The 17,484-nt window shown below is 36.1% G+C and overlaps 2 protein-coding genes across 2 annotated transcripts; one reads left to right on the top strand and one right to left on the bottom strand.

Moving 5' to 3' along the window:
* Window positions 1-1,414: 1,414 nt before the first annotated feature.
* On the top strand, window positions 1,415-3,211 carry LOC113317370 (dof zinc finger protein 4-like). The gene has a single exon (XM_026565491.1). It carries the CDS (start codon window positions 2,063-2,065, stop codon window positions 2,966-2,968), a length of 906 nt encoding a protein of 301 aa, XP_026421276.1. The 5' UTR covers window positions 1,415-2,062; the 3' UTR covers window positions 2,969-3,211.
* A 1,169-nt stretch (window positions 3,212-4,380) lies between these two features.
* LOC113318366 (WD repeat-containing protein 44-like) lies at window positions 4,381-10,037 on the bottom strand. The gene is made up of 7 exons (XM_026566514.1): window positions 8,011-10,037; window positions 6,669-6,759; window positions 6,398-6,555; window positions 6,235-6,286; window positions 5,930-6,012; window positions 5,684-5,777; window positions 4,381-5,314 (listed from the first exon to the last, which is right to left on the bottom strand). Exons 1-7 carry the CDS (start codon window positions 9,589-9,591, stop codon window positions 4,731-4,733), a joined length of 2,643 nt encoding a protein of 880 aa, XP_026422299.1. The 5' UTR covers window positions 9,592-10,037; the 3' UTR covers window positions 4,381-4,730.
* Window positions 10,038-17,484: the final 7,447 nt, after the last annotated feature.

Below are 17,484 nucleotides of genomic sequence, written 5' to 3' on the forward strand. Positions count from 1 at the left end.
GATTAAGAAAATCTATATAAGTTTACTCTCTTTCTTGTTTTAACCTTTACTTTTGACGAAAGCTATAAATATTAAACTAATATTAGTATACAACTACTATCATAAATATGGGCATATTTTGAAAGATTTATTTAGAAATTTGACGCATGCCTATATAAATGGACAACCAAAAACTAATTCTCCGCCCGTATAATTTGGACGAAAAAAGTACTAAGAAGTTAAGCTAAACAGACAAGCATAAAAAAAAAATATTTCAAAGAAGTGACATCTAAACCGTGTCAGAAAAACTTATAGTTCTAGAAAAGTAAAGCGATAATAAGCAGGATCGATGATCTAAGAATCCTCGTGCACAAATGAATAAGAAAAATGCAAAAGAAAAAAAAAAAAGGCTAAAAGTAAAAGCTTCTCAACCAGATTATAACAAATCACTAAGCAAGTAATAAAAAATTATATAGACAACATTAGCTTTTGTAAGATTAAATTAGGCACCGAGATTTGAATTCAACGTAATTCAAGAGAAAGTTTAGAGGGTTTCTCACAAAAAAATTCTTTTCTTGCGAAGTATGTTTTTCACAAATTTTTTTCTTTTCCATCGGACCATGTTTTTCAATAAAATTTGTACCTGGATTTCCTTGCTTTTTTTCGGTTGGAAAATGAAATGGAACGAAGTAGCTATCCCTTTAATTCAAGATTGTGCACAAATTTGATTGAACAAACAATTGGGATATACTGAAAATAATCGGGGGATATTGTATTGTTCATATTGATACTGAAAAACCATGCCGATTTGCATTGCCGGCACCGAAAAATCATGCAGATTTGAACAGTAAAATATCTCTCAATTATTTACGATATCCCCTATTTGCTCGTTCATTTAATTGGGGTTGTACCAAATTCAATACGACAAACATGTCTCACCTTTGAAATCCTACACCCCAAAAGCAAGTTGGTACCCCCATCAGCAGCCATGTTTAACTGGTGCACAACACAAGGGAACGGTTTATAGTTGTGTAGACTGTTATGTCAGAATTTCTCACTCCCCACTCAAGCGCCCACCGGCTCTCCGTATACCGTTCATCCAGTTCCCATCTCTGTCCACAGGGTTTTGATGTGTTGTTGGTTTTGTTCTTGTCGTGTAGCTAGGACGTAGTTTGCCATGTTGTACCGCACTAACAGAATTTGGTAGCAGTTGGTACCACCATTAAATTGTACGCGTACTTCTTGCATCTTTATATCTTGCAATTTCTGGCTATCCCATTTATACACTCAATCTCTAGTTTTGTCATGAACAAAACATTGTTGGGAGTCTTGCGACTAACATGCATTGAATTTCATAGATCTTTCTTTTTACCTTCCAATTTTGTTATCATAACCACACTGTTCCATTATACTCTCTACACACAAATTGCCAATTGGCTGACGACAACTGAACGAACAAAACATGTTCTTATTTGTTTGTTTGAACCCCTGAGTTTCTAAACTTGGAAGACCGTAGCCATGCTAGCCTAAAGCTGGTGACAAAAGTTAAAACCTTAACAAGAAGGTAATCAAACAGTGCCAAACAGCCATCCTTTGAGAATAGAAAATCACAAAGCAAAAAGCTAGACGACCCAGTTGCTAGTTACCAGGGAAGACGAGAGGTCGCCGTCCACGTGTTAAATGTCTCTTTTTCCTATTCATCCATCCACTTACACCTTAGGGACTAAGTAATTCATGTAGTAGTGTTCAGTACAGTATTTTTAATCATCTAAGAGTTCAGTGCTAGGTTAGCTTGTTAAGATAAAACTTCACATCTTATATTTCATCATATATAAGAACCCAACTCACAACTTGCAAGTATTTCCCACCATACAAATTTTGCTTCTTCTCATTATAACTCTCTCTACCTATAACTTATAGATAGATAGTACCACTGAATATGATACCAAGAGCTAGATATGATCCTCATGATCAAGCTGTTATTACAATCACATCACCAATCTAACTTTGTCTTCCATTCTTCTCACCATCACGATCACATTCTTCTTTCGTTAAAATTTCACTAGCTAGCTAGGCTTGATTTATGGGTTTCAGTTCAGAACAAGTTGCTTTTAATGGGTTTGATTGGACACAGAATTTGTTACAATCTAGAGGCCTGGAGTTTTCTAACAACAATCCTTCTTTGATTCAGCAACAACAACAGCAGTTTGCACAGCCATTAAATTGCCCGCGATGTGATTCCACCAACACTAAATTTTGTTACTACAACAATTACAACCGAACTCAGCCTCGCCATTACTGCAAATCATGTAAAAGACATTGGACTAAAGGTGGTACGCTTCGCAACGTTCCCGTTGGTGGTGCGCGAAAAAATAAACGCCAGAAAACCGACAAGAGCAAGAACAGCAGCAACAAGAAGAAAAGTGTTGTTACTGATCGCAGAGAAAGGAAAGGAAGCAACAACTTGGTAGCTCAAATGCAACCACGACAAGAACAAGAACATGTCCAAGTTTCAAGTTGTGATTACCAGAGGATAGATACTACTTCTGAGTTTCTTTACGAGTCATTGATTAATCCTACGTCGACTACGGCCAGACAGCAGAATTTTTTTAGTGTTGAAAATAGTAATATCGCTGACGGGAACTGCTTTATGAGTTCAAGTAGTATTGATCCAGGACCAATACCCGTGTTTCAGTTTGCAAGCTTGAGTTCCCTTGATCAAAACCACCAACAAAACAATCCTTCTTTGAATTCATCAACAACATTTAGTAACTGTGGTTTTCAGTCATCTAGTACTAACGGTTTTAATTACAGTGGAGATTCTGCAAGTGTTGAAAGTTCTTCACCGTGGCAAGCACCTAATACAAGTAATTTCATGAATTCTTCATCAATCAATTGGAGTTGGGAAGATCTTAATACACTCGTATCGCCAGATTTGAGACAGCCATGGGAAAATGATCAAACACTAGTAAACTCTCTACCTATTTAACTTGTGTGTTTTATGATTATTAGTATTTCTCTCTTCTTTTTTTCTGAGAATATTACATAACATACATATAGTTTGTAATGTGTATTTTGATGTTGGTACTTTGGGTTCTGCTGGTAAGATTTGTCTGTCATTTTCTATCTCTGGCTGCCAGTCTTCCTTGTAGAAGAAGCGGGATGATATAATTACAAGCGTGGGTCTCCTACTGATTTCACTGATGATATATATGATTTGATTTTGATTCAATATTTGCAGATCTTTTGCATATCTGATTTACTTCAGAACATGACTTGAATTCAATGTTATTACTATTTGTAGTTGTAGACCATCTCCTCTGACTGTATTATTACTATTAGTTTTTCCCTCCTTAAATGTGGGTTTTGCTGGATTCAAGTTTTGTAACCTGCTGGTTACCAAATGGGATTTTGCTACATGAATTCAAGTTTTGCTGGGTTTGGCAACCCTTGTAGCGACGTTGCAAGTTTTGGTGTAAAAATAAGCCTAGACTCTAAAGCAAAAGACAGGTAGGTTGCATCTTGAAAGTCCTCTTCTTTGACTGTGGATGGTCCAAAGAACATACATACCCATGCACCTAGTTAGTAAGTTCGCGAATGATTCGCTAAGTGCGTTTGCAACTCCGAACCCAAGTCGCGTATTATGTGGCATTCCCGGATTATTCGCGAATCGTTCACGAATTTTACGTATCCCGAATGATACGTCCGCTTAATTCGCCATAAATTCTTTAGCTTTTACTTTTCAAAGACTCCACTTTTTGGGCTTTACTGCCTCCCGAGCATACACGACCGAATATTAGACGTGTTGTAATTTTTATGAAACAAAAACGACTGAAGAGATTTGAAGGTGAAGGTGAGAGAGATCCCAAACTCGCTAACCAAGCATCTAAACCACTATACGACGTCCTCTTGGATAACTAATGTTGTATATATTATTAATATCATCATATTAAGTTTATTTTTTCTTTAAATAACTCACACATATGCATAAAAATTGGTATATGACCTTATAAATACAAATTATTTGTTATATATAGATACCGAATTTTCAGAACCGAACTCACATTTATAAATCGAATTATACACGTACGTATGCCGTTCCGAATTACTGACGAATCACGCCCCTTTGACGGAATTTTGGACCGAATCTGAATTTTACAAAACCGTATAATACTCGTACGTTTGCCATTCCGTATGTTTGCTGAATCCCGAATTGCTAACCATGCAACTTTGCTGGATTCTTGCTTACTAAGAAGGAAAGCACACACAAAAACGTATCTCTACGTATCTTATCCATGTCAGTGGTGGTGTACCACCATCTCTGCACATAGCTCCCTTTAGGAACCAGGCAATGGTAAAAGGCGAGGGAGAACATGGATCATAAATTCAGAGTCTCGGACAAGTTGAATACTTGAATTTTGATTTATAGTTAAAATGTTACTCCAATTGTTAGTTTTCTGTTTCAGTGGAAAATAAAAATACCAATGACCTTGATTTGTACAATTATATAACGTCTCCAAGTTGAGACTAAACCAATTAGACCCCTACCTTTAACCTAAAATATTACCCCATTCTGAGATAGTATCGGGGAATTCCCGATTTCATACATCAAAGGGTGCAACTCAGAAACTCACGAGCCTCACTTAAGATCTATTTTCTATACACAGATCCGCCATTTTCCCTTGTTGGCAACTTTGAAAGGCTAGTTCAATTTTTGGAAATAATGTTGCCCATTTTCTAAAACGCTCACCTTATATTCGAACAGGTAGTCCAAAATTTTGAAAAGTTCCAAGTTCACCTCGGAGACCTGCAGTCACAATTACCATTCCCCAAGCTGATGATCTACCTTGTTTTACCCCATTTGAAAAGTCTACGCTGCTATGAAGGCTTCGATGATTCCTGGTGGCCGGAAGCAACTTTTCTTCTGGCCATGTTACTGAGAATCTATCAAAGAAGTAACTGTTGTTTAAACTTGATAGGGTACTGGGAAGTGGGCTACTGGCACATCTATTCACTGTAGGTGGAGATTGCCTCTGAACATTATTTTCGTCCTCGACGTGAATAAGAGAACGAATACCGAGCTCATTGAGAACCCCATTGTAACTATCTCGTATTCCATCTGTTCCGCCTAAGCCAGTCCAAGGAATTGCTACTGATACATCTGGACAGTGAAAATGTTCATAAGAATGTGTGACGGTGACGCTTTTACTTCTGCTTGGTCTTGAATCACCTTCATGTTTCCACACATACACATTTGAATCTCCACTTGCACATACAACGTATTTCCCATTTGCGGTCAAAGATGCCGAGATTTGACTACTTGTGTTGCGAAACCCTGCCATAGCAACAGTACTCAATTACCAGAGCTAGATCAATTTCACATGATAACATTGACAGTAACTAAATGCAGTAGAATTAGTGTATAAGTATATGTAGCCAAAATGAAGCTTAGTTAAACAGGATCTATACACCCAACAGTATGTTAACTCTAGAAATCAGCAGTATCAGTATGCTGGGAATTAATTTTACAAGTGACAAGACAAAAAGCTTGATTTAGTGATATGATGAAAATATTGATATATTTTGAAAAATGGTCTCGTTGAGCTGGCAAAACATTCACAACCAGAAATTGGAAAATGACACATGTTACTAAGAAATCCCTTGTCTAACTTAAAACCAAAATTTGAAAATTTTGTTTGCAAACCTTTGAACTTGTGAACTAGATCGACACCATCGACGACTCGGATTCGTGAATCTGCAGATGTAATGAGCACTTCTGAGGAGCTTCCAGGGGCAAACTGTTTTAACAAACATGTAATTAGCGAAGGAAAAAAAAACCTCCAAGGACCATTCATTTTTGATGCTCTAACAATTATGCTCTAACAATTTTGTGACAAGTTATACAAACATCAACAACATTACAGGGCTTTCGCATAGGCAATTAAATTACCTCGAAACCAGTTATTTTCTTGAGATGAGATCTCTTTTTCTTGTTCTGCAGATTAATTCTACTTTTTTTGTGCAGCTTATTCTCTGAAAGTCAACGAAGCATCGTAAGGTAGTACGAAAACAGAGAAACCATTACGTAAAGATGTAGACCGTCTATCCAAGCAAAACACAATTATAGTAATCAACTTGAAAGGAAATAAAAGATGTTGTTTGCTTGATAAACTATATCAGAGTCATAACCCAGAGGCCTAATTTGGAAGAAACCAATATAAGTCAAATAAGAGAAGTCAAATGTAAGAAACATACCAGATGTGTTGTATAGACAGCAGGTCCCCTTGTATGAGCCAACTAATGCACCCTTCAAATTTCAAAATATACACATCTTGAGCCATACATAAGAGATATTATCTACAATATGTAATTGTTTGAAATATATAAATCGTTTTGAAATAGTGAAACATCACTATACCTGGCCATCAGGTGTGTAGCAGGCAGCAGTGACCATTTCGTGCAGATCATTCCAATCAACAACCTGACGATCCGGAATACTCCAGATTCTAACCTTAGCATCTAATGATCCACTTATGAAGTATCTATCATCAACAGGATTGAACTGGATGCATGTTACTATACCCATACAAAAGATAGTAACAAGTTTAATAACATTAGTTCAAGCAAAGAAGCAGAAATCAATTATATAACACATTGAGATTGTCAGTAAGAGATTACAGTATACTGACCATAATCACTATGAGTGAATGTTTTCAAGCAGGAATTGCTAGACATGTGCCACAGCCGAACTGTTTTGTCCATTGACGATGACAGCAAATACTGGCAACAGAAAATAGAATGAGAGAGGAGTTGAGAATGTTTAATATAACAAATCTTTATACAAAGATATTTACAACATTGAACTCTGGAGAAATGCAAAGTTCATACGATGGAATAATAGAATTAAAGAAACATAAGGAAAGGCCAACCAACTAGATCTCACTAGTCAAGACAAAGAATAGTCAACAGAAACAAAATAACAAGCAAAAAGTTAAAATACTAGGTGGTGATGGTTACATAACTTTTAACAAAAAAAGTAAATAATGACAGTTACAGAAGTAATGATGAGACTTCTCTACAGCGGATTCTGAGGAAGTAATACATACAATATATGAGCAGTATTTAGGTGAGAGGAGATAGTGCCTTTGACAAACTAAGATAAGGAGCACCATTTGGACAAATTTTCTACTTGTTTCCAAATTTTACTTTCCACGAGTCTACTATTATGTTGGAATCAATATATAGCAAATATTTAATCATGATTACTTGCATCTGACCCAGGATTACTTGCATCTGATCTAGCGCAGGAATCTTATAATAGTATGAAGTATGGGAGAGTAGATCTGGCGGGGGTACCAAAGGGAACATGGCTGGGACAAATGTCTTTGTTTGAACGAGCAAAATGTCAAAAGCTAACTGAGAAGTTTTGGCCGGACCAATTGTGGGACCCACTTGACAGGTTGTGGGACACCTACATATGCCCAACCAGGCTTAGGATCCCTTGAACCCTCCGATCAACTTTGTTGGTTTCCTTGGTTTGCCCAGAACATCTCTTACAAGTTACAAATACAGGCTTCCTAAAACTGTCCTAGCCAATGAAGTTCGGCTTCACAGAGTGTTATCGACTCAGTGTAATCTGATGTAGGTTTCTCTTGCATAATATTTTCAATTCGTGAATGTAACATCTATACAGACGTATCAGTAGAAAATAACAGCCCCATATTCATCCAATGGAAAATAAATATGTGTCCTGTAAAATTGCAGAAAATTCAAAAAATCCTGGAGAAGTATGCAGAATAATTAAAGCCGGAAACTTTTTCTATGTACGCATCAAGCAGAAACATTGGTTGGGAATACTCGAACTTCTTCGTGATAGAGTGACCTACTATTGAGAGCATTATTCATAACGAGCATAAGGATGATAAGTGACTCTTCACAATCAAGCAACTAGAGTTAAGATGGTAACGATGTTGAAAGATATCATCATTAAAGGAACAGAAAAGTAGAATTAATAGTAAAGAATGCACCAACCTGAGACTTGGACCAGGAAAGGTCAAGAACATCAGCGAGATGGCCTCGAAAAGAGCAGACAGGCCTTTCTGAAAGCGCAAAGACACTCTCTGGAATCAATATATGGTCCAAACTAATAGATTTCCGGCTAATAGACGGCCTTCCTCTTCTTTTTTTCTCCAATTGGTTTTCCACATTCGAAGACACCAATGTTAATTCAGCAGAGCTGTTAATGGAAAAATAAAAATGTGAATTCCCATCTTCTGATTTCTCCATCAATAAATCTCCCTTTCTTTCTGATTCAATGACCTGCCATATATGAATAACACAGTCCTCACCAGCGCTTGCAAGATACCTCCCATCCAAGCTGAATTTAATGCTCCAAATAGATCCATTATGGGCATGAATTTCCTGACTCTTGTATAGCGCTGAGAGCTCTTTGCAAGACTTTCCGTATTGCCGGACCCTGGCCCTCTCGGGGCCAAGAAAAGAAACATCTTGACTGTCATCTGTTGCAGAACTTGACCTCCTGCCTCCTCTCTCCGACGAAGTATCCCTCTCGTCACTACTCCTCCTCTCTCTATGACCAGTTACAGAGCTTGCAACATTTCTTATGTTTTTGAACCAACTCCCTTTCTTTTTTGACTTCGTTCCACCACCATTGTTTCCACTAGAGTCACACCCATCCTTCTTGCCATTCAATTCTTCAACATTTTGCCTTCTCATTAGTTCTTGGACAATGGGTGAATGCCCAACAGACATTTGGAATTCTTCCATTGTTAGTTGTCGATCCGTCCCAACTTCCCTAAGTTTGTTCCACATACCATCCTCTCTGAACTCATTAACAACAAACTCCTTGCCGTTATCCAAATTCTTAATTGTGCAAACTAAGTCTGGGTCTTTAACAATTTCATCACAATGTAAATCTTCATCAAAATTCCCACAACAGGGATTACTCGGCAATGTATTCAAGTTAGAGTTAGGTTCCACATTTGTGGAATCAATTCCACTCTCTTCCACTGTATGTAATGGTTTTCCAAGTGGGAGCTTAAGGGATCCATCACATTGATCTCTATGAGGTTTATTTACATCAAACAAATGGGTCTCAGTAACTGAACTAATTGAATTAATAGAAGGAGAAAAGTTAGAAGAATTACTATGATCATAACCAGAAGTGGAGCAACATACACCGACGCCGTCAGATTTAGATCGAACAACACCGTTCGAATCCGAACTGATTGTGTTATCTGGTTGATGAATGAAATCAGAAGAAACGGATCTTCCGTAATTAGTAGAAGAGACCGTTGATTTCAAACGACAAACAGAAGCATTTGAACTCAATCCCATTTGTCGGAGAAGACTTTTACGGCGTTCTTGGATAGAAGAAGGTTCGGAAATCCAAATGTCGTAATTTGAGACAGACATTGGAAATCTAGGAATTGATGATGCATAATTCGGGATACTGAAACCGTTACAGTTATTATCTTCTTCTTCTGCTGCTGAAGAAGAACAAGAAGAAGAAGATGAAGATGAAGAAAGAATCCGATCTAGAGACTCGTAGAAGTAGTCTTCTTCTTCTTCGTCATCCCCAAATTTGTTCATCCTTCATCTACTCCCATTTCTTTCTCACATTGATTACTATACCATTACTCAAATCCCAACTCTCATCTGTTTCCCAGTTACAGAAACACCCAAAGTATTTTCAGAAGAGATCTGAATCTGATTTAACAAACCGAAATCAAAATTTCCCTCAGATCTGAATCTGATTTGAGAGAGAGAAAAGACAGTGATAAGAACCAGTATACAATAAAACCCTAATTAAATTGATTTAATCAAAACAATGTTATTATTATTAGTATTAATATTGATTATGTTAGTACAACTATACTGTAATACTGATTACTGAACCTGTAGATCCATCGATCAATCTATACACTCTAATTTTTGTTTTCCAATCTCCAGTGAAATTTTGAAGAGATTGAAATGAAAATAATGCCTGAATCTCTTCTTCTCCTTTTATAGTTCTTCGATCGCTGCCAAAATTTATTTATTTTTCTCTCTCTTATTTAATTTTCAATTCTAGTAACTACGCGGTTAAATGAAGATAAAAAGATTTAAAAAACCGCCATCTTTTTGTCATTATTTCTTTTTAATTTGTTTCATTTCGGTCGGAGTATTTATTAAATTTAATTGGGACCTATAGCTAGAAGACAAAATAGGGTCATTAAGAAATATTTCATAGAAACCCATTATTCACTATTTATGTTAATACCTAATATATTCTTGTTAAATTAGTGTTAATTCGTATTATTAAATAATACTTAATCAAGCTAATCATGAAATTAACTTTCATTAATGCATAATCAACAATTACCAAAAAATTTAATTTTCTTTCGAAAGACTCGATCCAGAATCGGTTTATGTTAGTTAATTTGTAAACTGATTCTGGGTTGAGTATTTTCAAGTGACGAAGTAAACCCAAAATCGGAGTTTGAACAATACCCAAATAAACTGATTCCCAAAATCGGTGTTTATATATATATATATATATATAATCCGATTATTCCTTAGTTTCAGAAACAAAATATTCATTACATAGTTTAGGAAATTAGTGCAATACATATAGGATTCAATATGGGAATTCTGGAATTTGACACATCAAATGCTCGTCAATGAACCTCCCAGCACGTCGGTACAACGTCGTGTATTCTTTGTGGTGAATGAACTTTCTTTCCCCATTACGAATTCTCCATAGCCCGTTGAAACGTTCCAGCTGAAATTCAATGAATTCTTATATGTTAGTACGTGAACTTTTGACATAGGTATAAAAATGATCGCATTACTCACTTTTCCCCTAAGAGGAGCTCGTGGATGATAGTGGTACACCATATTTCTAACTATTACGTACTCTCGCATTGCCCCTTTAATGTATTGGAATCGAAATGCCAAGTCTCTCCATTTGCGGTTGTTGGGATTCGCGGTACGCCCGTAAAAGAACTCTTTAACTCTCTTCCAAAACATTGAATAGATTTCATTCGGACGTTTACGGAACGTAGTAGCAAAGGATTTAACGAGACACAAATCTTCAAACGGTTCCCATTCCATTTTCTAGGCTAAGTGGGTGAAAGAGATTGTCCTTATATAGATAAGGACTCAACGACTATTTTTTTCAAATTCAAATCAAACAATCGGATTTTCGGTATGTCCATAAAAACCGATTCAAAAAGCTAAAGAACTTTTCTTCTAAGCAATCAGATTACATTTATGTACATAAACACCGATTCTAAAAGTTACACTAACTTTTCTTCTTAGCAATCGGATTACATTTATGTACATAAAAACCGATTCTTGGCTTTAAAAGTTACAGGAGTTTTCTTCATGACAATCGGATTTTATAAAGGTACATGTAAACCGATTTTGAAACTGGACCTCTGGGAAATTGTCAGAATCGGTTTACATGTAACTACATGTAAACCGATTCTGACTAAAAAAATGCCACAATCCTACAATTTTTGCACATATTGTAGTTGGTTATTTTATCGCGTCTTGGACAAACACAAACAATTTTTTAAAGAGACCAGATTAAGTCATTCATAAACTAGGAATATAACCAAACATAATTCGACGATAAGTTTAAGACGAGACATAAGTTTTGACTCCATAATTATCCATAGTTAAAGACATAAACATAAATGTAACCATTCATTCATCAACATCCCCACCACGACCACGAACACTGCTCCTCGTTTAGGAGGTTGGGCACTGCTCGATGCACCTTCAGACATCCTTTTTGGGGGTGCTCTCTTCCTTTTTTTCTTTGGCTCCTCCTCCTCCTCATCATCATCATCCTCTTTCTGTTCCCCAAACTTTGCACCAGCTTCTACATCTTCCAGACCGTTCAATTCATCAATTAGCTTTTCATTGGCCTTCACATTTTTCTCTTCCCTGATCTCTAGCTTTGCATGGGTTATCAAGTGTCTGACTCGTCTTCTCTGTTTCAATTTCAAATAACAAACATTCAATATATAATGCTAAAACCATTAACAAAATCGTAATTGAGTAACAATACGCACCAAGTAATCGAGAGTCGTATCTTTGTCCTCTATCCTGGGCCTCTCATTTACTTGTATCACTCGAGTATGCGAAACTTTGAGGTACCACGGTATGTAACCCGGATTTGTCTCGTCATCTGCTCGAGATGGACCATCCAAAGGATATCTGTGAAACGCTCTGTCGTCCCAATAATCACATGATAGTAAAGGCTTGTGAACAATAATAATATCATTATCATATGATTTGGTTTTTGTCCAATTGATGTTGAACCTTGTCGACGAGGTTCCAAAGGCTTAGGAGTAGCAAGGTCATGTCTCTTCTTATATTTCTTTTCGGCTTGCTTTTGTTGGTTGTCCTTGTTTGGCCTGTAGAATACGGAGTTAAGCGACAAACAACAATGGAATCGAATGCATTTTTTCTAATTCAAGGTACAAAATCGGTTTTTGTTAAGTGCTAATGTAAACCGATTCCAGAAATCGGTTTACTCGATATACATATAAAGTCTGATTCCAACTACACAATCGGTTTTTGTGAAGACATATGTAATCTGATTTCATACAAAATAAAGATTCAGGAATATTGGCTACAACAATCGGGCTATTTATACATTAATGTTCCCTGATTCCTTTTCACATGCAGAACAATCGGTTTATAAGTTGAAGAACATAATCCGTTTCTAACAAGCATCGGGTACTTCGACATTAACGTAACCCGATTATGTGAACACTGAAACTTTTTCATTTCAAAATTCTCGATTTCTAACCCAATGCATGTTACTAAAACCTAGTTTAGAGGATTGGGTTGATAGAAAAGTACCTGATTCGACCTATTTCTTCCTCTTGTGCGATACGAGAGGCTTCAGATTGTTCTTGCACTTCCTTCATTCTATTTCGAATCGCTTCAACAAGTCCGGGATTGTCCGCACTAGAATGATTTCTGTTAGTAGCATACTTAGTTCTTGGTTTCGACATTTTATAGAAGAAAGAAACGATTAATCGTTTTTGAATCGTCGATCATCGACGATTTTCGGTTTCAAAAATATAAAAAGAGAGGGAGTATAGGAGATGAAGAATCGGTTTTTAGGTTAGAAATGAAAACTGATTTCTGTTATTTAAGTTTATTAAGGATTGATGGGGGTAATTTAGTAACAATAATATTTTTTTGAGGGTAATTTTGGTAGTTTACATAAATATTAGACACCCCTTATCATTGTGTATTAGGTAGATGAAGTAAACTATAGGCCCCAATTAAGTGGCATAGGCCCCAATTTAGCCAGGATAACAAAGGAAACAAGTGATACAAAACTCAAAATACATATTGTTTCATAAAAAAGAATTCAAATGCGTATATCTCCAGTGAAAAACAGTTAAAAACCTCCACCCTCTGAGACGGAACAAATTAACTAGGGTCGAGGAGGTTTGGGCATCCGTAGAAGTGTTCAGCATAATAAAACCCTGCTAATGAAGAGAACCTAGATACCAACCAGATTCCATCTAGGCAAGTCTATGCAAAGAAAAATAACTTAACAAGTAGCATTTTTCTGATAACCTTCCAACCTCCTCAACAGATAGCCCATAATGAAAACAATTAGCTTTCCTCGTACCTACCTTGAAACAACATATCTTTTATCATACTAGGAAAGGCTTGACAGTTCCTTTTACGAAAATCTAAATTCCACAATCATTATGCTCGATCTAAACTATTGCCAACATTTTCACACAATGGCGGATATAACCGACCCTCTGTTAGAGCATCGCTCGGTTGAACTCGCAATTTTTTTTTTTTATCTCAATCTTGTTTTCAATGTTATATATACAAAACTGTATCTTGATTTCTAGTCTACAAAGTCAAGTCTCGGACTGTGATTAGAGTATAGTAGTTGGGTATCAGATATCACTAAATAACCCTCGTAGATTGAAGAATGAAGAACAACCGAGGACATTTGCGAGAATTTCATCAACAAATAGGTATTTTAAGAATGATTTATCCTATTTACTCATGGCATATACCATTCTATCTTACGAGACTAGGTCGTATCATATCAATAGATTTAATTTGCAAAGTAAAAATTTCAAGTTTAATCTTGTCTTGATTAAACTCTTGAAATATGATTCAACCAATGGATGTCCATAGGTCTTTAGCAATCTTAGTTAAAATTTATTACTCACAAGCTAATTTGTTTCAAGGTGATCATTTGGAAATTTCCCAAGCAACAGTGTATATTGTCTATGGCTATTGGGAATGTTTCAAATTGGATCATGAGAGACTTTGAATTGCTTGGCCTGGTACACATACTTGTATATATTACCTAGTTTGCAAACCCCTTACATATGAAGTTCGGTAATGGGGTAGGTTTGCAGACCCCTACCATCTGACTTCGCGAACTACCAAGGTTTGCAAACAGGGTTTACGAAATCCTGTGGCCTGGGTTCGTGAACTGACAAAGGTTTGTAAACCTAGCCAGTTCTGGTTTAGCAGAAGATCACGAGCTACTCTATGTGACTATGTTCACTTTTGCTACAACTCTCATAGACACTTCTAAGACAACTTTATTCACAAAATTACTTTGGGCATGTGGATTATTATTCGGTCTTGAGTGTTATAGAATATCGGTATGTGCTTGTAAAATCAAATGCATACTTATCGCTATGGAATATCATTGTGCACGGTTCTAAAACCTTAGACCATAACGCATATTCTTCTATGTTATTTCAAGGCGTACTTTTCACATGCTTACATGATGAATTCCTAATAAAAATTTCATCTAAAATAGGAAAGTGTTTGCTTGGATCTCAAGCTAACCTTAGATTGACTTCAAAGCTACCTGGAGATTTGAAAATATATAATTAGAGAGACTTTTGCAACAAGATTTCTTAATCCCTAGCACTCTTGTATCCTAGTTGCAAAGATAGAGTCGTCATATATAACCTAGGTTCTTCGTAGAATTGTATTCTAGGTTACGACATTGTAGACTTCACTTAGGGATTCGTAAAGCCCGGTCAGACTATCTTTTACCTAATAGTTCTAGTGTTTGGATCTTGTTCTACTATGTTTGAAATTCACAGTCTTTAGGTCAAGAACAAGAGAGATAAAAATCACAAACATTGTGATTCCTCAAGATAGATATTTAAACTCTTCTTTGATTTTTTTTGGATTGTTCTTGAGATCAGGTGGTTAGTAATCCATACTTCTCCGCTAACAAAGTGTAAGTGTTCCGGATTCGTGAGATTTGTTGGACTTTATCTACTGCGAACAGATTACCAAACCTAGATTGAAACATATCAAAAGAGAAATCAAATAGGCTTGTCTATCAGAGGAAGATAGGTATTAAAATTATTCATTGAGGTTGAGGCAACTCTTAGGCTGCAAAGGATGTCAGCTAAGAAAATCAAGTGGGTATAATCTAACGAGGTTCAAGAGATATAAAGAACACAACTACAACTGAATTTCTTGAAGGGTTAATTCGGTCTCAACTACATCCTAGTCCGAAATTTGATAGTAGGATAGTGTGTGTAGCGGTTTAATACAGTATGTGTTCAAGCTGGACGATGTACCAGTTTTTTTTTTTTTTGTAAGTGCATTTTTCCTCGTTACCAAAATTTATGGTATCTTGTACTACCTTTTATGCATTATATTGTTTATCTTTATAATAGTAATAACACAAGTAATATGTAATAAATCTAGATAGTTTAAATCCTTATTATTTGAAATCCAAAACAAAAATTATTCTTGTTATTTATATCTTGAAAGATAGGTTGCAAGTTTCATACTTGTTATAATATGGATCATCTTAATTCGGATACGACTAGATTGATCTTGGATATTGATTTTTGAGATCGTCCAAGAACTTTTATACACAATCAGGTACACAAACTTTTGGTCTATACATACTGATTATGGAATAGAAAGAGAAAAACTCTTTTACACAATCTTCTTCAAGGATCGTTGCTTTAACCTACTTGTGATTGTATTAGGTTTTCCCCATACAGGTTGTCGTACAAAAAGTTGGCGGTGTACTTGGTACCCTATCCTCTTCAATTGGTATCACATCAGGAAACACTGTTATTGTTAGAGCATTGCTCGGTCGAACTCGCATGTGTTGTTATCTCAAGCATGTTTGTCAAGTTCAGTTGTCAAAAAAATATGTCTTATTTATAGACTACTTATAGCTAAGTCTTGGTTTAGGACAGTTTAGTGTAGTTGAGATCCAGACTCCATGGCGATCATCTTACGAAGACGAAGAACTACTCAAGGAACCAGTGAAACTTCATCCGACTAAAAGGTATGTGGAGACTTGAACTTATCTATCACTCAAAAGTCTATATACTCTATCTCCTACTCTTGAGACAGAGTCGTATAAGTATGATAGTTTTCATACATACACATTTGTTATTTTGAGACGAGTTTACACGCATACCTTTTTCTCGAAATATGTGTTGGTAAGATTTCGCTTTAACCACTTTTCATCTGAACCCGTGACGAAAGTCATGATGACATTTCAATCTTGAAAATAGCTTTGATGACGATAGTCGTGAATAACGATTGTTATAACATTATAGAAGAATGTTTCAATGATTGAAATGTAGAGTTGAAATTACGTAACCAACTACGGATATAAGCATATATAGTGTGTTCGCACACTAGTGTATAAATACATGTGTCGGAAACCAAGTGTGCACATATGTGTGCATACGGTATTGGTGAAGGAGACATGTTGGGTACGCGTACCAGCGGAAGTTTTCGAACCGAAAATTTCCTGCTGAGTTTGTAAGTTTACAAACTTGTTAAACTAGTCACCTTGGGTACGTATACCTGTACGCGTACCCACGGAAGTTTTCGACCGAAAATTTCTGCCGAGTTTCTAAATTCAAATCCGGTAGCTATGGTACACGTACCTATACGCGTACCCAAGCTGGTTATATTTCTCAAATCGACAATAAATTAATAAAGAATGCAATCTTTGAAAACCATGGCTATATTGTTCATGAATTGATTTAAGTGAATCAAACCGATTTTGTTTTAATTGTGTCTATTCATAAAGACCTAAGCAATTGAACAACTATTCAACTAGTTCTTATGAGTCATTTGAACTAGTTATGTGAAGAAGATGAATATGGTTAATATGGAAGTACTCATATGGCTAACCATTGGTTAACTGTTTGTGAACCAACTAAGTGTACACGATTAGGTACGGTTACTCAAACCTAAATGAAATACATTTTATTTGTTTGTGACAAGCTAAGTTTCGATCTAACGGTTGAAAGATATTAGTTTGGTTAAATCAGGTTTTTCATCTAACGGTGAATATTGAATGCTTTGTTACCAAGGTAACTTGGATTGCAAACCCTGATTTGAAAACTATATAAAGGAGACATCTAGCATCTGAAAAAACTAATCCCCACACCTCCTGTGTGATACTAGTTGGTTTTGCTAGAGTCGATT

The sequence above is a fragment of the Papaver somniferum genome, chromosome 10 (genome assembly GCF_003573695.1).
Source record: "Papaver somniferum cultivar HN1 chromosome 10, ASM357369v1, whole genome shotgun sequence".
Lineage (NCBI taxonomy): Eukaryota > Viridiplantae > Streptophyta > Magnoliopsida > Ranunculales > Papaveraceae > Papaver > Papaver somniferum.